At 42.4% G+C, this 25,144-nt stretch overlaps 1 protein-coding gene across 1 annotated transcript in view; it reads right to left on the bottom strand.

The window, feature by feature from the left end:
• Window positions 1–13,451: 13,451 nt before the first annotated feature.
• Window positions 13,452–25,144, bottom strand: part of TMC2 (transmembrane channel like 2) — a 77,634-nt gene continuing 65,941 nt past the window's right edge. The window contains 5 exon segments of the mRNA XM_088843656.1: window positions 13,452–13,669; window positions 14,082–14,090; window positions 16,357–16,465; window positions 17,748–17,826; window positions 21,135–21,260. Of these exon segments, the coding sequence (XP_088699782.1) occupies window positions 13,452–13,669; window positions 14,082–14,090; window positions 16,357–16,465; window positions 17,748–17,826; window positions 21,135–21,260 (541 nt within the window).

Here is a 25,144-nt window from a genome sequence, read left to right as displayed (position 1 = left end):
AATCAGAGGCCGGGGACGGTACCTTCCGGCTCCTCGGGAGGGGTCGCCCGGTGGTACGGCCCGCAGGCGGGGACAGGGGCGCGAGCGCCGGCAAGTCGGCCTTTTCCGGTCTCTGCTGTGGCGTGGTTGCTTGGTACGCGCCAGCCGGAACGGGCCCTGCAGGCTGCAGAACGGTTTGGAAAGGCGCTTTTCTGGCTAACTGTCCATTCACTCTTGTTTTCATCCTGTAAGTTACAGGCAGCAGAGTTTGGTGGGATCCGGGCTGGAGGCCCTCGCCCGGATCGCGGCGACACTTCAGAAACTATTGCGGAGTCCAGCCTCCGCAGCGCTAGGCATCTCAGGACCTAGGCCCCACCCCACGCCCCCAGGATACCAGGACCCCCCGCGTCCACACCCAGCAATAGGGGTCTACTCTTTCCCTGGCCAGGGTTCTGCGCGGGCTTCCCTCATCACTGGGGCGGAAGCTGGGCCTGGGGCGCGCTGGCGCGGACTTTGAAGTGATTCTCATTGGCTGACTTCGTGCTTTTCAGTTATATTTTATTTTTAGAAATAAGGGCTTCAGGCGCTGAAGTAGGAAAGAAAGATGATCCCATCTTTTTCCGGTTCGGTTTATTGTTCCCTGCTTCGGCAGAACCTTCCTTTTGCGGAGCCACGTGTCACTCGCCACAACTTCTTAGTACCCCGTTAGTTCCAAGTGAACGGGAGCTGCTGTCGTGTCCTCTGGGCAGCTTTAAGGCACTCAGGCGACAGTTTTGAAATTATTGATTCTTTTGCTTTAATAATGTCTGAGTTACAAGTCCAAAACCTGGTTACCCCAAAATGGTATATATATGTTGGTAAATTTGAAAATAAATCATCTTAAGGGGGTTTTTACAACTTAAATTCCCACAACTAGCGTGCATTTATAATTTAAAGGTATTTTCTTAAGCAGTTCAGTTATTTGACAAGATTCAAGTACTGAACTCTTAAAATCTAGTAGATTAAATTTTAATCATAAATCTTAAAATCTCATAGTCTTAATATTGCTTACAAATGTGCTTACATTTTGTTGCCTGTATCCACTTAAAATCATGAGTTCAGACTCCATCTCATGTTTTAAAATGGAATTGCAAAGTTAATCTGTTACATGAGAATGTTAAATTTTCTTAAGCATTATAAATGCCAAATTAAATAGAAGTTTCCAAATGTATTGGAAAATGTTAATGCCATGACTGATTTACTTGATTACTTCTGTTCTTAATCCTAAATATTCCTGGGGCTACAGGTGCTTGTCTACTAAAGTAGGGAATTTCAGAGGCGAGGTTGGAATCCATTAATCGGTTTGCAGAATTAATTTAGACATTCTTGGCCAGCATTAAAAAAGTAGGATGAAAAAATAAGGAAATAATAGTCCATCACATAGGGTAAGGAGTATTGATTTGTAAAATTTTTGTTTTAAACATATATATATAATGTGTAAGTATACATATATACATGTATATACATACATATACACCATATATATGTTATGTAAATGCACATTTCTGTGGATTATATACTAAAAGCCTGAAAGTCACTGAGCTGAAAGTTTACCCCATGGCTTTAGATAGATTTGAGTCCTCTGATATAAAGGAACTGTGTTAAAGCAGTTTGCTAATTAGAGTGGTAGCTGAAGAAAAGTGCGCTTCAACTTTTGAGGTAGAAAAGCTTATAATTAGATAAGGATATGGCATAAACACTCCTTTATCCCCCCTCTTTGCTAAACTATCTCCCCTTGTGCTTCATAATCCTGACCTCCATGGGCATCTCTGCAGCATGTGATGTCAAAGATTATATCTCCTTTGCTGTCGAACTGTTTGTTAAATTCACTGAATTTGGGGATAATTTTTTAAATAGCAGTAAATATGAGATGGCTGGATGGCATCACCGACTCAATGGATATGAGTTTGAGTGAACTCCGGGAGTTGGTGATGGACAGGGAGGCCTGGCATGCTGTGATTCATGGGGTCGCAAAGCGTCGTACACGACTGAGCGACTGAACTGAACTGAAATATGAATCAGAGTCAGCAAACCTGGGTTCAGATCTGAGCTCTGCTGCGTACAACATGAGCTTAAGTTAATCACCCAACTTTCCTAAGCTTTCTTTTTTTTTTTGCAGAATGAAGATGGAGGATTCATTCATCCGTCAACAAACATTTTACTGAACATAGGCCAGGTGTGACACAGTGTGGTACCTGGCATGTAATAGGAATTCAACGAATATTAGTGGACTTTTTTTTTAATCCTTTTTATCAGTGGATAGTGATAATTTTTTATCACAATATTTCATTTTACTTATTCTCAGTTGAGTCCCAGTTCTCCCATCACTTCTCATAGAATCTACTAAAACCCCAATTTTTATAAACCCAGCTACTCTGATTCATTTCTAACATTAATTTACACACATAGAGCACTTGTAAAACAAAGTTTAATTTCACATGGTAAAACAGTTACCCATTCTGTTTTTCAACTTCCAGTGGCAGTAGATAGACGGTTTACTGATTAAATGTTGTTGAAACCTGGAAAATATGTTCAGTATATACACCTGCCAGTTATTGGTATCTTGGTTGTTTTTTAATTTAAACAGGGTTGCTAAGAATCTTTCAGGTTTCCTCTGTCTTCTTCAGGTCTTTTCAAAATGGCAGTGGGGTTTGTGGGAGCACTCTTATACCCTAGTTGCAGGGGAAAAGGAGGGATTTCTCAGTTCTCTGTGCTTAGGATCTGGTGCTGTGTCTTGGGACACCACCAATCCCTGCTTTAAAATGGCCGCTTTGGACTGGCCCCTGGACCTGTATACTTTTATCCTCTGAGCCACACTGATCTTAGCTAGATACTTGAAATCTCTGAGCTGTTATCTTCTTACGTCAGGCGTCTATTGGTGGAAATACTCCTCACTGAGGCGTGTATGGTCTTTGGGGTCACCTGTCTGCCATGTATAGGCTGGGAGGGCCACGCTTATTACCAGAGGAACTTTTATCCTAACCCTTTCCTCATGAAGGACATCCCTGGTGTCTCAGACAGTAAAGAAGCTGCCTGCAATGCAATAGATCTGGGTTTGATCCCTGGGTTGGGAAGATCCCCTGGAGAAGGGAATGGCAATCCACTCTTCATGAATGCTCTGTAAGCTTTCCTCTGCTGCACTGACCATTGCATTGGGTTGAGTGTGGGAACTCTAGAGCAGGGGTTAGCAGACCATGTCACTGGGGACCAAATCTGGCTTGTGGCTTATTTTTGTAGGACCTCAGAGCTAAGAATGATTTTGCATTTTTAAAGGGTTTTAATTTTTTGTGGGGTGTGTGGCAGAGACTATATATGTGGCCCACAAAGTCTCAAATATTTATTATCTGACAATTTATGCAAAAGGATTGCTAGTCCCTATTCTGAGATCAGACGAGATTGGGCGTTTTCAGGGTTGTATGGCTGTCCTTGTTCTTGGAGGTAGGCAGTTTCGTCTGTGCCATGTTTGGGGAGCATGGCAGAAGTGAACAGATAATGATATTTGTAGAAATGAAAAACTCGTTGAAATTTAAAAGAAATGCATTGACTCATTAGCAAATTAGGCGTGGCTTAACAGTTAGTGAACTGGACGATCTCACCAAATAATTTATTGAGAATGCAACAAAGATAAAGAGGTAAAAGAGCGGTTAGGAGATGTGGAATAATTCTAGCCCAGAAAGCAGGAAGGATATTAGTGAGGGTTCTCTTCAGAGAAATGGGAAGCAATAGGATATAGCTATAGGTAGAATGAATGGGGCTTCCCTGGTGGCTCAGAATGGAGTAAAGAATTTGCCTACAGTGCAGGAAACAGCGGGTTTGATCCCTGGAGGATCAAAGGATCGGGAAGATCCCCTGGAGGAGGGCATGGCAACCCACTCCAGTATTCTTGCCTGGAGAATCCCATGGGTGTAGGAGCCTGGCTGGCTGCAGTCCATAGGGTCACAAAGAGTCAGATGTGACTGAAGCGACTTAGCATGCACGCTATGATACATAGATAGATATAGATAAGAGGAAATTTATTATAGGAAATGGCTCACAAGTTTGTGGAAGCCAAGAAGTTCCTCAGTCTGCCATCTCTGGGCAGGAGAACCAGGGAAACTGATGATGTTAATCCAGTTTGAACCCGAAGGCCTGAGAATGGGGTTGAGGGCAGCTGATGTTGTAGGCCCAAGTCTGATACTGAAAAGTCTGAGAACCCAGAGTGTCCGAGGGGCAGGAGGAAATGGATGTCTCAGTTCAAGCAGAGATAGAACTAAATTTGCCTTTCCTTCACCTTTTTGTTCTAGTTCTTAGTGAATTGGTTGATGACCATCCATGTTTTGGAGGGCCATCTGCTGTACTCCGTTTACCAACTCAGATGCTAATCTCTTCCAGGAACACCCTCACAGACACAACTAGAAACTGTTTTACAATCTATCTGGGCATCCCTTAGTCTAGTTGAGTTGACAACGTAAAATTAACCATCATCGGGAGGAACAACATTTGAAGAGCTGGTGGATGCAGTTTCCCCAGAACTGATGAAAAACATTGAGCCAAAGGTGTGGGAATGCATCTCAAACAGGATAAAAAGAAATCCAGGCTTGTACCCTTGTAATAAACCAGTAAAACACCAAGAACAAAGAGAAGATCTTGAAAGCATATTTTAAATAATTCAAATTTATAATGGTCACAAATTGTTCAGGATTTCTACTTCTTGTACCTTTTTTGTTAGTTTTCTGAGAATTTGTTCATTTCATATATTTTGTTGTTAACTCAGTTGCGTGTGACTCTTCATGACCCCATTGACTGCAGCACACCAGGCTTCCCTGTCTATATCCCGAGTTTGCTCAAACTCTTGTCCATTGAGTTGGTGATGCCATCCATTTCATCCTCTGTTGTCCCCTTCTGCCTTCAGTCTTTCCCAGCATCAGGGTCTTTTCCAGTGAGTCAGCTGTTTGCATTAGGTGGGTAAAGTATTGGAGCTTTAGTTTCAGCATCAGTCCTTCCAATGAATATTCAGGATAGACTGGTTTGATCTCCTTGCTGTCCAAGGGACTCTCAAAAGTCTTCTCTGACACCACAGTTCAAAATCAATTCTTCAGCACTCAGCATTTTTTATGGTTCAACTCACATCCATACGTGACTACTAGAAAAACCATAGCTTTGAATGTATGGACCTTTGTAGGCAAAGCAATGCCTCTGCTTTTTAGTATGCTGTCTAGGTTGGTCATAGCTTTTCTTTCAAGGAGCAAGCGTCTTCATTTCATAGCTACAGTCACCATCTGCAGTGATTTTGGAGCCCAAGGAAAAGCATTTCATTTGTGCTTTCACATTTTTTAGTATAGATTTGAATAGATATTTTAATGTTTTGTGTAGCATATATAGCTGTGATCTTTTTTATCCTTTATTTTTACCTTATTTTCATCATTCTCAGAAAAAATGTTAATTTTATTTTCCTTTTCAAACATTGAACTTTAGATTTTGTTGATTGTATTGTATGTTTATTTTCTTTTACTTTTGTTGTATTTATTATTTCCTTTCTTCTACTTGATGACTTTATTTTGCTCTGTTTTGTTTCTTAATATGGAAGTTGGTTCTTTGGTTTAAAATTTTCTCCTTCAATATGCATTTCTCTCTAGATACTTCTTTAGCTGTATTCACAAATTTGGCATGCAATACTTTCATTATAATTCAAATCAAATTTATTCTAGTTTCCATTATGATTGCTTCAAGGACCTACACGTTTAGATGAGTATTCAAGGGTGAAGTCCTCCTTGCTTTCCATTGCTGCTTTCTAAACATTATTTCCTCTTTCTCTGAGAAAACCCCCAGCCACCAATTACTGCCTGGTAGCATTCAGTTTCGTACTGGGACTGTACTTTTTGGGTAAGGAGGCAAGATGCTATTGATAAAAACAGTTTTGGGGTGCTACAAGCTGTAGTACTTCCTCATCTCAGATTTACTATCCTGATTGTATTGTTCAAGCTTCTGTCACTATCTACCTAGTTCTTTAAGTGCTGGTGTGGCCCTGACAGCTGTCATCATTTTATGTGTGTGAGGCCCAGGGACTCATTTGTAGTCTGCAGACACCTCACAGACAGGAAGCTTGAACTGGTGGGGGTGGTGGGAGGGTGGGTGGAGAAATGAGCCTAAAGCTGCAACTGTTCATCTTCTCCGAACCCTAACTAAGTCATGTAATTCAACTGGTCTTTTTTAGGCCCCTGAGAACAAATAGGTAAGTTTTGAGCTCGTGGGCATCTTGAAGACTATATGATCTAACATCTTTTGTGGATGAGGTATCAACTGTAATGATGTTCAAGAAGCTACAGAATCAGTTTTTCCATTCCTTAGGAAAAAAAAAAGACTTTTATGTGCGTATTGTATGCCAAATATCTCTGTAGATGCTGGGGGTACAGTAGTATACAAAGTCAAGTCCCTGCCACCGTGGAGTTTACATCCTAGGAGACAGGAAATCAAGTAAATATGAAGTACATACTTGGTACTATAGATACTGGTACATGTTAAGGAAGGTTGCATTGAGTCCCTCAGTGGAGGGGCAACATTTCGAGCAGAGATGTGGAAGGATGTTGAAAGCAGAGACCTCACTAGCCATGTGCTAAGATGTAGCAGTGTGGGAGGCTGACCAGGGTTCCTGAGGAAGATTTCAGGGGCAGGAGGTAATTTAGGTATTCACAGAAGGATGTGTAGGTCATTTAGAAATGGAGGGTGGAAAGACAGTTGAAAGCCAGTCCAGAGGGAAGAAACTCCTGGAGGTGTAAGAGATGCATCCTGCCTGGTAGTTGGACTAAAGACCGAAGGATCTAACATGAAAGATCTAGAATGTATGAAGCCTTGAATGAAGGAGGGTAAGGGGCTTGGGCCTGATGACTCTTACTCTCCACAAGGCAATGTTTGATAGCAGATTAGTTTGGAGGTGATGCGCAAAACATTTCCCACCAAGTTCCAGTTGAGAAAATGGCAGCAGGTCTGAAGGAGGCTATTGGCTTGCCAGGTGTGCTCCAGGCTCAGCTTTAAAAAGCCATGTGGGCCTTTCTTGTCTCTGTATTCACCCATTGTGAAGAATAATACACTGCAGCATCTCTTCCTCTTTTGTTTAGCCTGGTGTATGGCTCACTTTGTCCTTTTGTTGTAATTAAGCCAGAGGTTTTACTCTGAGCAGTGTTAATGGGGACTACGGAAATGAATGTGCTATTTAAGTTCAAAGGACTAGGCAGAGCTTCAGGAAAGGAAATTGCATGAAACAACCACAGGATGGCAGCACTTAACACTCATTTCCTGAATTTTTCACATCAAATTTCAAAGGCGTCTGGCAATTCCCAGGCCAAATAAACCCTGCAACATTCTTTGGTAACGATTTATACATATTTGCAGCATTTCTTTACAGACACAGAAGAATGGGAAGCCTTCTAAAAAGATCATTTAGGAATACTGGGTAAAAGTTTTAATCAGTCAATGCTGTTTGTGTTCATGATCTGAGCCTGAGGATGTTTGATCTTACCCAGGCCTATGATGATATCTGTTACTTATTGAGCACTTAGTCTAATGCTTGGCACTTAGTCTTGTATGTGTCAGCTTGTTGGATCTTCACAACAGAATCTGGAGGTCCCTGTGCACCTGTCCTTAGGTTAATTCCTGATATATTTTATTTCTAGTATCATATATGCTTTGTATTTGTGCTGGTTTTTGTTTCTTTGTCCCCCTTCCTTTTTCTTAGAGGCGCTAGTAACCTAAGATCACTTTATTTTAAATTTTTTAGTAACGTATTTTTTCTTTTGTATTGAGGTATAGTTGATTTACAGTGTTAGTTTCAGGTATATAGCAAAGTGATTCAGTTATATATATATATTTCAGATTCTTTTCCATTAGAGTTTATTAGAAGATGTTGAATATAGTTCCCTGTGCTATACAGTAGATTCTTGTTTATAGCACTGTGTATCTGAGGCTCTGATACTTTGGCCACCTGATGAGAAGAGCCGACTCATTGGAAAAGACCCTGATGCTGGGAAAGATTGAGGGCAGGAGGAGAAGGGGATGACAGAATGAGATGGTTGGATGGCTTCACTGATTGAATGGACATGAATCTGTGCAAACTCCTGGAGATAGTGAAGGACAGGGAAGCCTGGTGTGCTGCAGTCCATGGGGTTGCAAAGAATCAGACAAGACTTAGCAACTGAACAATAACAACTTTATCTATTAATTGCAAACTTCTAATTTATCCCCCCCTTCTCCTTTGGTAATTATAAATTTGTTTTCTATATCTGTGAGTCTTGTTTCATAAAGAGGTTCATTTGCATAATATTTTTTTAGATTTCACATATAAATGATACGATACTTGTCTTTCTCTGTGTTAGTGTGATAATCTCTAGGTCCATCCATGTTACTACAAATGGCATTTCATTTTTTATGGCTGAGTAATATTCCATTATATAGATAGATAGATGTGTGTGTGTGTACTGGCTCCTTGCATTGGGAGCATGGAGTCTTAGCTATTGGACCACCAGGGAAGTCCCTACCATATCTTTATCCATTTATTTGTTGATAGACCTTTAGGTTGCTTCTGTATCTTGGCTATTGAAAACAGTGCTGCTGTGAACAGTGTGGTTCATGTACCTTTTGAAATTAGAGTTTTTGTCTTTTCTGAATATATGCCCAAGAGTGGGATTGCTTGATCATATGGTAACTCTTTAGTTTTTAAAGAAACCTCTCCATAGTGGCAGCACCAGTTTATATTCCCAAAAATATTTCAGGAGAGTTCCTTTTTCTCTGTACTCTCTCCATCATTTATTATTTGTAGACTTTTTGATAATGGTCATTCTGACAAGTGTGAGGTGATACCTCATGGTAATTTTGATGTGCATTTATGTAATAAGTAGTGAAGTTGAACATCTTTTCATGTGCCTGTTGGTCATCCATATGTCATTTTTGGAGAAATGTCTATTTAGGTCTTCTGCCCATTTTTTGTTTAAATAGTTTTTTTTTCTTTTTCTTTTTTTCTTGATATTTATCTGTATGAACTGTTTTGCTATTTTGGAAATTAATCTGTTGCTGACTGCATTGTTTGCAAACTTTTTCTGCCATTCTGTAGGTTATCTTTTCATTTTGTTTATGGCTTCCCCTGCTATGCAAAAGCTTTTAAGCTTACTTAGGTCCCATTTGTGTATTTCTGCTTTTGTTTGCTTTACTCTAGGAGATGAACCCAAAAAACTATTGCTGTGATTTATGTTAAACAGTGTTTTGCGTATGTTTTCCTTTAGGAGTTTTATAGTATCTGGTCTTCCATTTAGGTCTTTAATCTATTTTGAGTTTATTTTTGTATGTGGTATTAGAGAATGTTCTAGTTTCATTCTTTTACATATAGTGGTCCAGTTTTCCCAGCACCGTTTATTGAGAAGGCGATCTTTTCTCTGCTGTGTATTCTTGCCATCTTTGTCGCAGATTAATTGGCCATAAGAGCAGGGGGTTGCTTCTGGACTGTCTATCCTGTTCCACTGACGTGTGTGTCCGTTTTTGTGCCAGAACCGTACTGTTTTGATTATTGTAGCTTTGGAGTATATTCTGAATTCAGGGAGCATGATTCTTCCACCCCTGTTCTTCAAGCTTGTTTTGGCTATTCAGGGTCTTTTTGGTTTTTTCCATACAAGTTAAAATTTGTTTTTGTTCCAGTTCTGTGAAAAATGCTTCTGGTAATTTGATAGAAACTGCACTGAATCTGTAGATTGTCTTGGGAAGTATGGTCATTTTAACAATATTGATCCTTCCAATCCAAGAACACTGTAGATCTTTCCATCTGTTTGTGTTATCTTTAATTTCTTTCATCAGTGTCTTATAGTTTTTTGGAGTACAGGTTTTTGCCTCTTCAGGTAGGTTTATGCCTAGGCATTTTATTCATTTTGATGTGATTGTAAATAACCTAAGGTCATTTTAAATTAAATTTTTCATTTGAACTTTTTAAATTTTTTTTTTTTTGTTTATTTGGCTGGGCTGAATCTTAGTTGAGGCACATGGGATCTTCAATCTTTGTTTCAGCATACAGGATCTTTATTTGCAGCATGTTGGATCTAGTTCCCTGATCAGGGATCAAACCCAGGCCCCCTGCATTGGGAGCATGGAATCTTAGCCACTGGACCACCAGGGAAGTCCCCTTGAGTTTTTCTGACACATAGCTCGTATGGGGATTTTTGATTCTCTGTGTGAGGGGTGTCTTGAGATATAATTTCTCAAAGGAGACTTTTTGTCTTCTACTTTCTTCTGAGGTCAAAATAGACCAATGTCCCTTTCTGCATGGCAGGTTTATTCCTTATTGTCCCTTTTACAGCCTATGGAACTTTGGTGCCCCAGCTTTGGGTGGGGCTCTACAAACCATATCTGAATTGAGGGTCACCGGTGTAGTGGATGCTGTTGGTACCCTGCCTAGGTTCCTACTGGCTAATGCATCACTTCTAGCTTCTGTGAGTATCTGAGTCATGGGGCAATCAGGTGTCCCCCTTGATCTTCAGCAGGAGTGTGTTTTTACTTATATGCTTCTTTGTATAATGGACCTGCTTATGGACATTAACCATGTAGATTCTTAGAAATGAAAGAAGCAGCCTTCAAAAATAGTGTCTGACAGAAAATTTCAGTGTCTGTTTCATTTCCCTTCAGTAAGGAATGTGCAGACAAACTAAGGTAATATTGGTAAGATAAGAGTTATATTTCTCTGGATAGATAAACTATTAAATAGACTTGCTAGTTCAATCAGGCTTTCCTGGTGGCTCAGACAGTAAAGAATTTGCCTGCAATGCAGGAGACCTGCGTTTGATCCGTGTGTCAGGAAGATCCCCCGGAGAAGGAAATGGCTATCCACTCCAGTGAAAAGCAGAGATAGCACTTTGCCAACAAAGGTCTGCATAGTCAAAGCTATGGTTTTTCCAGCAGTTGTGTACGGATGTGAGAGTTGGACCATAAAGAAAGCTGCGCGCCTAAGAGTTGATGCTTTCAAACTGCGGTGCTCAAGAAGACTCTTGAGAGCCCCTTGGACAGCAAATAATCAAACCAGTTAGTGCTAAAGGAAAACAGCCCTGAATAATCATTAGAAGGACTGATGCTGAAGCTGAAGCTTCAATTCTTTGGCCACCTGATGCAAAGAGCCAGCTCATTGGAAAAGAGCCTGACGCTGGGAAAGATTGTGGGCAGGAGGAGAAGGGGGTGACAGAGGATGAGATGGTTGGATGGCATCACCAACTTAATGAACATGAGTTTGAGCGAACTCTGGGAGATAGTGAAGGACAGGGAAGCCTGGCGTGCTGAAGTCCATGGGGTCGCAGAGAATGGGGCACCACTTAGTGACTGAACAGCAACAAAATTCAAATCATTCTTAGGTGAATTGAGGAAGGAAAGAGGGAAGGACGGAAGGGTGCTCTTGCTTGATGATCCCTAGGCTGAGTACTGAAGCTTTAAGATGGAATGAGCTGGAAGATAAACCCTGAGAAGGCAGAGATGAAACTCCCCTCACATCGTTTTCTAATGAAATGTCCACATCCCTTGTCTCTTACCCATGCCTTCTTCCTCTACCCATCTCCCTAGCACATTAGAAGTTTCCTTTTGCTTGATAGTCCCAGGATCCACCATTAATGAATCCACTGATGGATGTCTTTCAAAAAAGCTTTAGTGTTTTCATGACAGAGATCTGGTAACTATTTGAATTAAGAAACTTGTTAAAATGTGTCCAAAAATTATTTGACCACTCTTCATTCAAGAGCTGGAGCCTAATTTCCATCTCTGAGTGTAAGCTAGACTTAGTGACTCTGTTCTAATGCATAGAAACTGGTGGAGTTGATAGTGTAACTTTTGAGAACAGGTTATAAGAGGTGTTGTGGCTTCCTCCTTGCTGTCAGATCACTGGGGGGACGTGAGCTGCTGTGTTGTGAGGATACCCAAGCAGCCCTATGGAGAGGTCAGCGTAGGGAGTAAGCAAGTCTGTGGATGGCCAGCAAGGAACCAACGCCTCCTGCTAGCCGCCATGAGTGAGCCACTTGTGAATGTATCTTCCAGTTCCCGACAAATGTTCTGATGACTGTAGCCCTGCCTCAGATTGTGGCTGCAATATGCAGAACAAGAATTTGCTGGTGAAGCCAATCCCAAATACTTGATCCACAGAAACTGTGAGATAACAAATGTTTACTGTTTTAAGCTGTTTGGGGGATAATTTATTATGTAACAATAGGTAACGTACATTCCTTCACATAAAGTTATGTGTCATCAGAACTGGATAATTTGTATTTGTGGTGGGTGAGTAGGGATATTGGTCAGCCTTGGAAGCCTAAGGGAAACCTCTGGGAGTCCTGGACTGAGATTGGCACCCTGCTGATACTTGTCCCATGCTGGCAAGGCCTCCTCAGTGGTCTGGCCTCCAGGGCTGATGCCCACACAAGACTTCTCCACAGAACCAGGATGTGATCACCAGAGACAAGGCTCTGCACTGTACTCTTTGCAGAACTGCCCCCCCCGCCACCAAACCCTTTACAGTAAACAATCATTCATTTTAGAATTTCGTGCATGAGAAAGATTTTTCTGCCCTGAGCAATATTTTGTTTCCTTCACCAGGTCTTCCCTGATGGCTCAGAATGTAAAGAATCCATATACAATGCAGGAGGCCCAGGTTTGATCTCTGGATCAGGAAGATCCTCTGGAGAAGGAAATGGCAACCCACTCCAGCATTCTTGCCTGGAGAATTCCATGGGCAGAGAAGCCTAGTGGGCCACAGTCCATGGGGTCTTAAGTCAGACATGACTGAGTGACTAACACTTTAAATTAGGTCAGAGGAACCATGCTGTTCTCCCTTTGCCTTGCTGCCAGGCAGGCTCCAGTGTACTTTTGATGCTTGATGGCATCAGTTCTCCTCCAGCTAGTTTCTGGAGAAGCACCATTTTCCCACTCACCAAGGCTAGACTTCATTTTACTTTTATTTTCATTGACTTCTTGAACCTTTTGTTTACACTGCATCAGCCCCTTGGAAGGAAGTGGTTGGTGGTCAGGAATGTGTGTCCCTCTGCAACCTCTTCCCAGTTGGTGGAGCTCGTAGAAACCTGTCCCCACGTGGGCTCCGTGCAAAAAGTCTATGATGGTGATCATGGCCCTGCCCCCTCTCCCCGAAGCTGGAGCTGAGGGAATCTGCTGTGAGTGCAGGGTCCAGAGCTTCCTGAGCCAGGACTCTGGGATGGGTAGTTAGTAGGGGGAAGGCTCAGCTCTCCTAAGAGGGGGATGAAGCCATTGTCCTCTTCTGGTAGCTAACAAGAGTCTGAGACTGAGTAATCAAAGTTCTCACATTCAGTAAGAGTAGAGAGAACGTGCATGTGTGTGAGAGAAGAGAGGAAGACAGAATGATTTGGGGGGGGTGGGGAGTGAGCCGGTGGGGTCTGAGGATCAGCCCCAGGACCATGCTCCATTAGTCCCAGCTGTCAGTGGGGTGGTCTCCAGACCTGCTTTCCAGAGGTTGACCTCCAAGGATGAGCCTGAGGCCGGGCTTGGCCAGAGTCTGGTCTGACACCAGGGGCCCGAGATACAGGGAGGTGCTGGGAGGCAGGCAGCACAGTCTTGCCGGCAGAACTGGAGGCCCCAGGGCCCTGTGCCTTCTGGTCCAGGGTCTGGCTTTGGCTAGCAGAGTGATGGGCAGTCCCTGGAAGTGAACAAGACAAGAATGAGGATATAGGAGATTTCCCTACAGTGTTTTGGTGTGGAATTGGAGTTCTTGGAAGCTGCCCTGTGCTCTAGGTAGATTCCAGTCCTTTTGGTGATGTGAGAATGGTTGGATCACCCTTGGGCACCTGGGGGCACCTTGGCCCATTCTTTGTATAAACAGCTGTGTTGGAGTATGATCTGCTGGATAGAGAGCTAGGTTTTTAATGCTGGCCTTAGGCTAGACTCTCTGAGCCTGGTTTTGTTGAGAATAAAATCGGAGCTTCAATAACAGCTCACAGATAGCTACAAGGGTCAAATATGATGATAGAAAGGGTTGTGGAAACTGGATTAACCCCAGGACAGTGCCCTGCTAGTCAGATCCATTTCCAGCTCTTTGACCTACTTGTTACCCTCCTTTACTTAACTCTGAGTTGGGGACAATTACTGGCCTGTTCTTCACTAAAAACAGGCTGAATTTCCATTGTGGATAGTATGGCCTGTGGCCAAAGTCCAGCCTTTGATGGGCACTGTATCCATGTGTGACCTCTAGGCTCCTCCCACTCCCAGCCTGATGCAGGTATAGTCACAGGATGAACAGAGCCAGGGTTCCCCACATCACTACTTGGGAGGAGAGTGGCCATCAAGTGGAAATACCCAATTTGGGCTTTATAGAGTGAGAAATTTTCATTGTGTTGGAGCCATTAGCTGTTTAGGCCTGCTTGTTAGAGCAGTGTCCTTTTGGTAAATACTTCAAGAAAGAGAGGGCTTCCCTGGAGGCTCAGATGGTAAAGAATCTGCAATGCGGGAGACCCAGGTTCAGTCCCTGGAGTGGGAAGATTCCTTGGAGAAGGAGATGACAAGAGAAGTTAAATGAAGGCAGCAGTAGATGCTGTTGGGAGTTTTCCAGGTGAAAGTTTAACACTTCCTCAGTTTCCCCCCACATTCTAGTCCCACTGATGTGTTCTGATAGCCCGTTCATTAAAAAATCAAATACTGCAATATTGATTTAATCAGCATGAAATCGAAAGAGCTTCAGATCTGTAATAAATTCAGATTTGGAGAGGGGCAAACTTTAGATCAGCAGCCAGTAAAGAAAGTAGGGGAAGGGAGTGGATAAGGGGTACAGGAACCTTGGGACTCTGGGGCCACGAATGGACCACTGTCAAGCCAATGTTAGTTTCTTGCTTTCTCATGGAAAATGTTTTATAAACCTATTTTTTCTCTTCCATCAATGTTCAAAAACATCCATTCCATTTTTTTTCTTGTTTTTGTTGGTGATATGGCAACATAATGTCACATTTACTCCATTTCTTACTCCTTGTGAAAAAAATTAGGTGAATTCAAACACTTTCTTCAGCTCCATGATAAATACCAACCACTCGCTCTGCTGCATTTCATCTGAACCAGCCTTCCAAGCTGTGGACAGGCTGCAGCTGATCTTACCAAGAGGGCTGTAGCTTTGAAATGCCTTCCATACATTTTTGAGACTCACCAGGAATAGATTCTATGTTCACACAGACTTGTCTTCTTTTTGCAACCCCCACTTGTTCATGGCTTATTTTAATACCTGTTGCTATTCCAGTATCAATGAGCGTTTGCTAGGAATATCCACACAGGTGCCCTTTTTCCTCCTGACTTGCTTCCATAGTCACTTTCTGCACTATTGCATCTGGAGAACTGAGGGTTTTCACCTTCGGGGAAATCCTGCTATGGGATTAGATTCTTCTTGGTTCTGTTTCCTGAAGTCTTGCCTACACGTTATAAAGACATCAAATAAATGGTAAGTAATTTCCGTACTATAAATTCTAACTAACTCCTAAACTCTCAGCCATTTCTTGTGCATCTCATTCAATTTCCACACGAAAGGTCAAAATTACTGCATACTGATACTTAAATTTTGATGCAGGGACAGTCCTTGGAAAACGAGCAGCTCAGAGATGGTCTCTTTCAGTTTGCTTTCCTCATTGCTGAAGCAGAGGTGGTCTGTGATTACTCCCCTCTGAAGCTCTGTCACACGTTTGGAATGTGTGTGGCCTTCCTCACCATGTTATTCTAGCTGTTCTAGTGCTTCTTGTCTTTTAAGAGGATATGAATTGGTTCTGGTGGAGTAGCAGCGGCTAGATGCAAATGTCCCTGTTCTCTTAAAAAACGCTCAAAACAGCACAGAAAACAAATAGCTCCTCCATCCCTGACAGCTGCGTTCCATATAAGCCAACCTCAGGGCACCTTAAAGGGATCTGGGTGGGACACCAGGCATGCTCCTACAGTGGTTTAAGTAGCCAGATAATAAGAGGATATGACATGGGAAATGATAGATATGGAGTGAAATGAGGAAGGCAAAGTCACTTCAGAAATGATGAAGACTAATCACCATAGAAAATGTGACAAGAGACTCAGGATAGAAATGAGGGAAACAACCCTGGTATTTCCCCATTTTACAGACATTCCTCCTCCCACTGGTTCCAGGAAGTCTGTAAAGCACTTCACATGCATAATCCCACCTCATTTGCACCACCCTGTGAAGTTACCTATGATTTGCTTCTTCTCTTTGCCCAACTTCATACAGCTAGTTAGTAGTTGTCAGAATTCTGACTTCTGTCCCACATGCATCTGATTTCATAGCATTTGCTCTTTTCACTTTCCATGTTGCCTTGTAAAAAGTAATCATCGTGAAATAGAATATACCTTTGGTGAGCTGGGTGCCATTTTTGGAGTTGCTTTTATCCGTGTCCTCTGACTCTCTGGCTGTAGCTCTGCCTTTGACAGATTTATGGCTCTTCTCAACTTCACGGAGCTGCAGGGAAAAAATGAATGGTTGGTCCTGGCCAGGGAAATGGGTGTTTTGAGCTTCGGACCCCAGAATGGTGAGATCCAGAGGGCAGCCACCTTAAATCACTGGTTCTTGTTCTCACCGCTAGTCAGAGAGGGCACCCAGGGCTCAGGTTTGCATAGCATTTGAAGGAACATCTGGCCAGAGGAAGACAGACCCTCAGCCGTGTATTTCAGTGGTTTTCTACACCTGGGCAGGAGGACAGTGAGTGACAGAAGAAAGTGTGGGTGGGGAACTGGCAATGAGGCTGATGAGCTTAGTTCCAGAAGAGAGGGTGAGCAAGCAAGGAGGACAGGGCTCAGGGAGGGTTGGGGTCCAGCATTTTCCACATTAAAGAGGTGGGGGTGGGTGACGTGAGAGCAGATGTTGAGAGACGTGTCATCAGATGTTGAGGGGGCTGCGCTAGTGTGGAGGGGACTTACAGAGGCTCCTTAGGCCATGGGACACAAGCACTATGTTCTGACAAAGCTGTTTTCATTAGTATTTCTAGTATTCATTTTAATCAGTAGGAGTTATTGTGGGTACTAGTTTTATTATGTTTGAACATTGGTTTAACCCATTGACTTTTTCCTGTTCTTTAGCAACTGCTCAAAATTTAAGTCATTACTGTTGAAAGAAAGTGAAGTGGTTCAGTCATGTCCGACTCTCTGCGACGCTATGGACTATTGCCTGCCGGCCTCCTCCCATCCATGGGATTTTTCAGGCAAGAATACTGGAGTGGGTTGCCATTTCCTTCTCCAGGGTATCGTCCCAACCCAGGGATCGAACCCCGGTCTCCTGCATTGCAGCCAGACTCTACCGCCTGAGCCACCAGGGAATCATCACTGTTATGTATTCCCACATACCCTTAGAATATAAATGGGTGTCACTGAATCTGCTGCTTCCTACCATACAGATAACTTGGGGTTTGGTTTAGAAGATGGCCATTTAAAGAATACAACTGGGCTCAAAAGGTGAATTCAGTTCAGTTCAGTCGCTCAGTTGTATCCGACTCTTTGCAACCCCATGAATCACAGCACACTAGGCCTCCCTGTCCATCACCAACTCCAGGTGTTCACTTAAAACTCATGTCCATCGAGTTGGTGATGCCATCTCATTCTCTGTCATCCCCTTCTCCCACCCCCAGTCCCTCCTAGCATCAGATTCTTTTCCAGTGAGTCAACTCGTCGCATGAGGTGGCCAAAGGTGAATTAGCAAAAGCCAAAAACATAACATTTTGTTTAATGAAAACTCCCAACAGACTTACCGCTTGGATTTTCTTTCTCAGCTGGGCATTTGCTCGAGAAAGGCTTTTGGAAACTGAGTTCAAGTAGTAGATGGCCAGGCTGCAAGAGAAAAGAATGCTCCAGGGGTACTGTGATGTTGGAAAATGATGAGAGCTGGACACCTTACCTGAGGAATCATAGCTGGCTTCCGGGAATAGGTGACCTACTTTGCCTCTGGGCAGGGTGGTGGGAAGTCTAACCATCCTAAGTTCCCCACCTAATATCAAGAAGGTCTTGGATATCCCTGTTCTATTTTATTGAAGACATTTTTAGTTCTCTGAGTGTTTAATAAAGGTTAGCTAGAGGAATCAGTCCCCTTCTTGGAAATCTGAAGAGGCAGGGGAGAGGCAGTGTTTCTTGTCTGCAGGAGCAACCTGGGTACCATGCTCTGTGCCATGTGGATCCCACTCCACATCTCCATGGTTTTGATGAAACCCTGTAAAGAAGAAATGATGACTTCATCTTTAAGGGTCAGCATCCTGGAATGAAGAGAGTTAAGTCATTTGCCCAAGGCCACCTTATCTGTTAGCACTTGTCAGAGGCCACATTTGATGCCAAAGCCCTTTCCACAGTCTTCACATGAGGAGGGAGGAGAGAGAGGTGCTAGGTGACCTGCTCCAAGTTTGCCTAGAAACACAACTGCATAGACCCTGAAGGCCCGCCGCCAGGGTACACGGACAGGAATGTCTGTCCTGGACTTGTGGTTTTCAGAGGCCAGCCCCTGCGGGCTGACTGGGTGCCTTAAAGCTGTAGCCTGGTTTCCCTTTCATGGGACCTGGGATTTGGGGTTATGACCTGGATGTACCGCTTGAGTGAGGGGCCACAAAAGCCTGGGGTGCCTCCGGGACCAGGTGCTCTGACCGCTTGTCCTTATCTGTCTCTTTTCTTCCTGCATTTCAAGCCTCAGCTGCCTGCCCAGCTTGGGTCTTCTAATCCTTGCCCTGGGGCCACCCTGAGCCACTTCAGCAGGGTCCAAGAGCTCTCTTGCAGGCAGAAGGGAGGAACTACATTGCCTTTGGCAGAGTATAGGTCAGAGGTGTCCTGTGAGCCTCCTAAAGCAAAGACTCAGAGGACTATGGGTGATGAGAGGCCAGAGGGAGGACAGGTGAAGGGACCACCATCTGTTGGGAAGGCGCCCAGCAGGCTTCGCCTGCTCTAATTCACAGCCCATTTTTCAGGGAGGAACTGGAGATGAGAGATGATAAAATGCTCCTCGGTGGCTGTTTCTTTTGAGGCTGTTTCCAAGCTTAGTGTTTCCCTGTGCAGCCTTCAAGGTCAGGTTTGGCATTTGGGTTGCAGAATTTCCTCAGGTGGTGGTCACTACCATGTCAACCTTCCCTCACATTCAGATCAGGAGCAGAGGATATTGGAATTTAAGGATGTAAGGAAATATACCTATTTTGGAGAGCAATTCAGCACTGTCTACAAAGATTGAAGAAACACATACCTATGACCCAGCCATTCCACTTCTGGAAGTCTGTTTTAGAGAAAACTCTGTGTACAAGGAGACATATAAGGAGAACATTTGCAATAGCAGAAAAGTGGAAACAACCTATCTATGCAGAGAAATGGGTAAATTATGGTTTATTCATACAACTGATAAAAGCAATTTTCACACATTAAGGTTTGGGGAAATCATTCTGGCTTAAAGATGAGTTAACTTGAATTTTATGCTAACTGAAATAGCCTGTTGTGGCCCATGAAGCGTTCATTGTACATCTGCTTTCTTTGTTTGTTTTCTCCTCTTGGCTTATAGGATCTCAGTTCCTGACCAGAGATTGAGCCAGGGCAATGAAAGTCCAGAATGTTAACTACTAGGCCACCAGGGGATTCCTATATCAGCTTTAATTATGAAAGAAAAGGGTGCATTGACTAGAAGTAAAGAATGTCCATGTGAAAAATAAAGATTAAATGTCTCCTTTCCTAGGATTCCAATTCCAGTCCTTCTTCAATGATAAGACTCCCTTCCCAGGTGCCAAGGCCATACTGACTCATTGTCTATGTGCTGATCTATTTCTTTTTTTTGAAACCTTGAAGGAATGTATCCCTGATTTGTTTAATGTTCTTTGTTCTGACAAGATATAAAACTGTGCTGAAAACCAGGATTCTCTGGAGCAACTTCTCAGAGTTATCTAAGAGGCTGTCTTCTGGGATATAGTCTTCAGTTTGGCTCAAATAAAATGCTTTTCTCTTCATATTATAGATTGTTTATTGATTATTTTTGAGATACAGTGGAACACAGAAGAGTCATTAAAATGTGTGTTCATTTATCCGCATGAGAAACATATCCCCCAAACATAATGTGAGTGAGGAAAGCTGTGTAGTCTGAACCAGTCATGAAAATTTTTATAACTCAGAAGTGATCGTACATACATGTGATTAAATGGTTCAGTTTGAAAATGAATAAAATTAATCCAAATAGCAGTTACTTTTGGAGAGGGAGGGAGAGAGAAAGATTAGGTGGGCTTGAAGTGTAATGTTTATTTATTTTAAAAAGAGACCAGTTGGAAGCAAATATTGCTAAATGTTAACATTCATTTAATCTTGTGATCTTGCACATGATTGTATATGTCTGAATGTTGGGAATATTTCATACTGCCCTCTTCCTTCCTTGAACATTCATTGTTTACCTTCTATGCCCCAGCCATGGAGCTGGTATTGGGGACACAGAGATCACCAAGCCCACTCACATGTTTAGTCTGTGAGGATGATAGTGACAAATTTACTGAATGCTCTCGTGCACAGGGTGCTCTGCAGAGAAATCCCGTGAGCCCGGCCAGGGACAGGCTGCATCAGCCTCAGCTTTCTTGAGGGGTGGGTCTTTGCTATTTCTGGTGGACATTTTGGAGAGAGCTGTAGCTGCTGCCAGACTCCCCTTATCCTTGGGCCCTGTCTTCAGTGTGTTCCCTGAAAGACACACAGTTGCCAGTGCCTGATGCCTCCTCTGCAGCCTGCACAAAAATCATTCTGGCCATGGATGCAGCTGGCCCAAACTGCTGGGGAGTTAACCAACACCACTCCCCTGCCACATCTCCTGGCGGCACTCAACCCGTGATGGATGGGAACTGATCTAAAATATCCCGATCTTTCACCCTTGAGCAGGATAACTCAGAGGCACACTGACCCCAGAACTTCCATCAGGATTAAAGTCACCACAGGAGTTAGAATGCATCTTCCTGTCCCTTCTCTGTCTTATGTCCCTACACACACTGCCCCCTCCAAGAAACTACTTGCACTTAAATCCTTGTCTGACGATCTACTTCTGGGAAATCTAGATTGAAAGGGCAAGAAAGAAGGACCTGCCAAGGAAGTCTCAACTGCAAGGGGAGGTCTCCATGAGGCAGGGCTATGGCTCCTGGCTAACTTACAACATCAGCAGGATGGCTGGAATGATCAGGCCTGGATTGGCGAGGAAGGCAAAGATCTTGCCCAGGAAGGTTGGGAAATCATTTTCGACTGTCTCCTGGATGACGTCATACATTCTGTTTTTCCCACTGGAAAGAGGAGAGGATACATTATAGCATATTTCTTAGCTCATATGGCGTGAATGACTGTGTCCATACCTGGAGGGTCCAGGCTGCCACTCACCACTGCTCTCCTGGAAGAACAGAGCTCTTCTGCACAGGACTGCAGTGAATTGATACATAGACACCACTATGTATGAGACAGATAACTAATGAGAACCTACTGTGTGACACAGGGAACTCTGCTCAATGCTCTGTGGTCACCTAGATATTTTGGGGAACCATTATATAACCCACCAGTCTGCTCTCTGGGTTTAAAGATTCATACTCATTCTACCTGCAAAATACATTCACCACCATTCCTACAGGGTTGAAGTCTGATCTCATCTAAATATCATGGACTCAAAGTCCCGAATCTCATCATTTAAATCAGATGTAGATGAGACTCAAGAGTGTGATACATTTTAGGGGCAAAATTCCTTTCTATCTCTAATGAGAGCTGTGAAACTAGAAAGCAAGTTGTACATGCATGCTCAGTCACTTCAGTCATGTTATTAACTCCCCAAACGCAATGGTGGGCCAGCCATAGGATAGCAGTTATCGACATTCCAATTCAAAAAGGAGAAAAAGGGAGGAAGAAAGGAATCACAAGTTCCTAGCCATTTTGAAATCCAATCAGCCAAATTCCATTAGATTTCAAAGACCTGAAAATAATCTTTCCTTGGCTTGACATACCTGCCTGCAGCTCTGCCTTCCAGGTCCAAAACTCTGGCCTTGGAATTATCCTTCCTTTTTCTTGAAAAGTAGCACATGTTTCAGCTAAGGAGATTTAATTAGCCTATTTATTGTCTGTAGAATATTTGGAGTCCAACAGCTTCCTTCGTTTTGTCTTTTTTCTTCCCCTTTTAGTCCAAGCTGTGTTACTGCTCATAACACATTCTCAAATACCTGGTGGGTCTTCTACCCATGTCATGGGAATTCAGTTCTCTACACAAGAGAGTCCTGCACAGATCATTCCTGAATATTCTATTTCTGGCTTCTGCTGAGATGGTTGAGAGGATCTGAGTTAAACAACCTTCTTTAAAGATTCTTAAAAGAATCCTCTGTGTGAATGAATATTCAGATCTTATTATCCTTTAGAAGTGCTAGCAAAAGTTTGTCCAGCTTCCCCCTTGACTTTCTCCTTAGAGCATGCTTTCCTGACGGAGAATCTGCTCTTAGTGTCTTCTGCAATCTGACTAGGCTGAGCATTTCTAAAATCATCAAGTCCTGGTTCCTTTTTACTTATCAGTTCTTTCCTCAATTTATTTCTTTCTTACATTTTAGTATAAATGTCAAGAAGTAACCAGGCTGCACCTTCAACACTGCTCAGAAATATCCTCATCTATAATTTCCAAAATATACAAACAGCTTGTAAACTCAACAGCAGAAAAACAAACCACTCAATTGAAAAATGGACAGAAGATCTTAATAGACATTTCTCTAAAGAAGACATACAGATGACCAGTAGGTACGTGAAAAGATGCTCACCATCACTAATTATTAGAGAAATGCAAATAAAAACTACAGTAAGGGATTTCCTTGGTGGTTCAGTGGATGGGAATCCGCCTGTCAGTACAGAGGACACAGGTTCAATCCCTGGCCCAGGAAGATTCCCCTTGCCTGCGAGCAGCTAAGCCGATGCACAGCTTCTGAAGCTCGTGTCCCTGGAGCCTGTGCTCTACAACAAGAGAAGCCACCGCAGTGAGAAGCCTGAGCACCGCAACTAGAGAGTAGCTCCCACTCTCAGCAACTAGAGAAAGCCTGCACACAGCAATGAAGACCCAGCACAAACTAAAATAAAAAAATAATTCATTAAAGAAACTACAATGAGGTACCACCTCACACTGATCAGAATGGCCATCATGAAAAAGTCTACAAATGAACGCTGGAGAGGGTGTGGAGAAAAGAAAACTGCTACACTGTTGGTGGGAATGTAAATTGGTGCAGCTACTACGGAGAACATTATAGAGGTTCCTTAAAATAACTAAAAAATAGAACTACCATATAACCCAGCAATTCCGCTCCTGGGTATACACCTGGACAAAACTAATTCAAAAAGATACATGCAGCCCTGTGTTCATAGCAGCACTATTCACAATAGCTAACACATGGAAACAACCTAAGTATTCACTGACAGATAAATGGATACAGAAGATATAGTACGTATACACAACAGAAAACTACTCAGTCATTAAAGAGAATGAAATAATGCCATTTGCAGCAACATGGACACAATTAGAGATTATCATATTAAGTGAAGTGAGTCAGAAAGAGAAAGAGAAATATCATATGATATCACTTATACGTGGAATCTAAAATAGAAATGAATTTATCCACAAATCAGAAAGAGACTCACAGACAGAACAGACAACAGACAACCACAGAGAACAGACTTGTGGTTGACAAGGAGGGGAGGACTGGGGGATGGATGGATTGGGAGTTTGGGGTTAGTAGATGCAAGCTATTACATTTAGAATGGATAAACAAGGTCCTACTTATAGAACAGGAAGTTATATCCAATCTCCTGGGATAAACTATAATGGAAAAGAATATTTAAAAAAAGAATGTATGCATGTATATAACTGAGTTACTTTGCTGTACAACAGAAATTGGCACAACATTGTAAATCAACTATACTTCAATTAAAAAACAGAGAAAAATAGTTTTTACTAAGATTGATCTTGAAAAAACATCCTCAGCTAAACATTCAAGTTTATCATTTACAAATTTATTTTTCCATGAAACGGAAGGACATAGTTTAGCTAAGCTTTCTGTCTCTGTACAACAAGGATCCCCTTTCCTCTAGTTTCCAAAATCATGTTTCTCATTTACCAGTGATGAAGTAATTAAATTGTAGGAGCTAAAGAAATGTATTCAGAGAAAATAAACTTAAAACTTCTAGATTTTCCACCAAGAGCAGCTGCTTGAGGAGTTGAAAACATTGAGAACAATGTCCTATTCAGACACAAGGCAAGTGATCTCAAGTGGTTTTCCTTGGTTTTTGATGAGTCAATAAATGTAACTGATACTGCTCAGTTATTTATTTGAGGAGTTAATGCCAAGTTTGAAGTGACTGGAGAATTAACTCCCATGAGTATTCTGTGCAGGACATATATGAGTGAAAGTTTCTCAGAGAAATTGAGAAAACACTAATTTAGTACAACTGAATTGACTGGGATTCAGCACAACTGAAATAAAGGAGAATCTGCTATGATGCACTACATCTGACAACGGTCAAACTATATACAGTAAAGAAGAAGGCACAGCTGAACAAATTAACATAGCTTGTGAAAATTTCAGTTTTGTGCAGACGATGGTTATTCTTATTCATCACTAAGTAATTTGCAGAAAACATTTGAATCTATCATGTACAACTGAATCAACAATGTCAATGGTAAACATTTTCTCTCATGACTTTTAATCATTCTAATATCTAAATGTTTATCAGGAATAGAAACTGGATATCCTGACTTGTCCTACTGCACAGCAGTTCAATGACTTGGCAGTAATGAAGCTTATGTCAATCTTCTTTCCTGTGGTGGTAGATGTGTTGCTATGTTACTAAAGTGGATCCAGGCAGCAAAGGCAGCAGTCTGGGCAGGACAATTGATTTTTTTCTTTTTTTTTGGCCGCATGGCCTGTGGGATCTTGGTTCCCTAACCGGGAATTGAATCCACACCCTCTGCAGTGGAAGTGCAGTCTTAACCACTGGACCACCAAGGAATCCCCTGATTTTTGACAATAGAGAACAGCAACTTTGACCTTCTATTGTGTGAAATATCACCTCCTTTCCCTCAGAAGAATTCCATTCTTCTCATTCATAGCCCTATATTACAAAAAATTATACTCTATTATTATCATATTTTTAATTT

The sequence above is a fragment of the Moschus berezovskii genome, chromosome 15 (assembly GCF_049115385.1).
Source record: "Moschus berezovskii isolate FMDL1 chromosome 15, NW_MosBer_1.0, whole genome shotgun sequence".
NCBI lineage: Eukaryota > Metazoa > Chordata > Mammalia > Artiodactyla > Moschidae > Moschus > Moschus berezovskii.
Note: the sequence above shows the minus strand (reverse complement) of the source record. Positions and strands in the feature narration are given on the sequence as shown.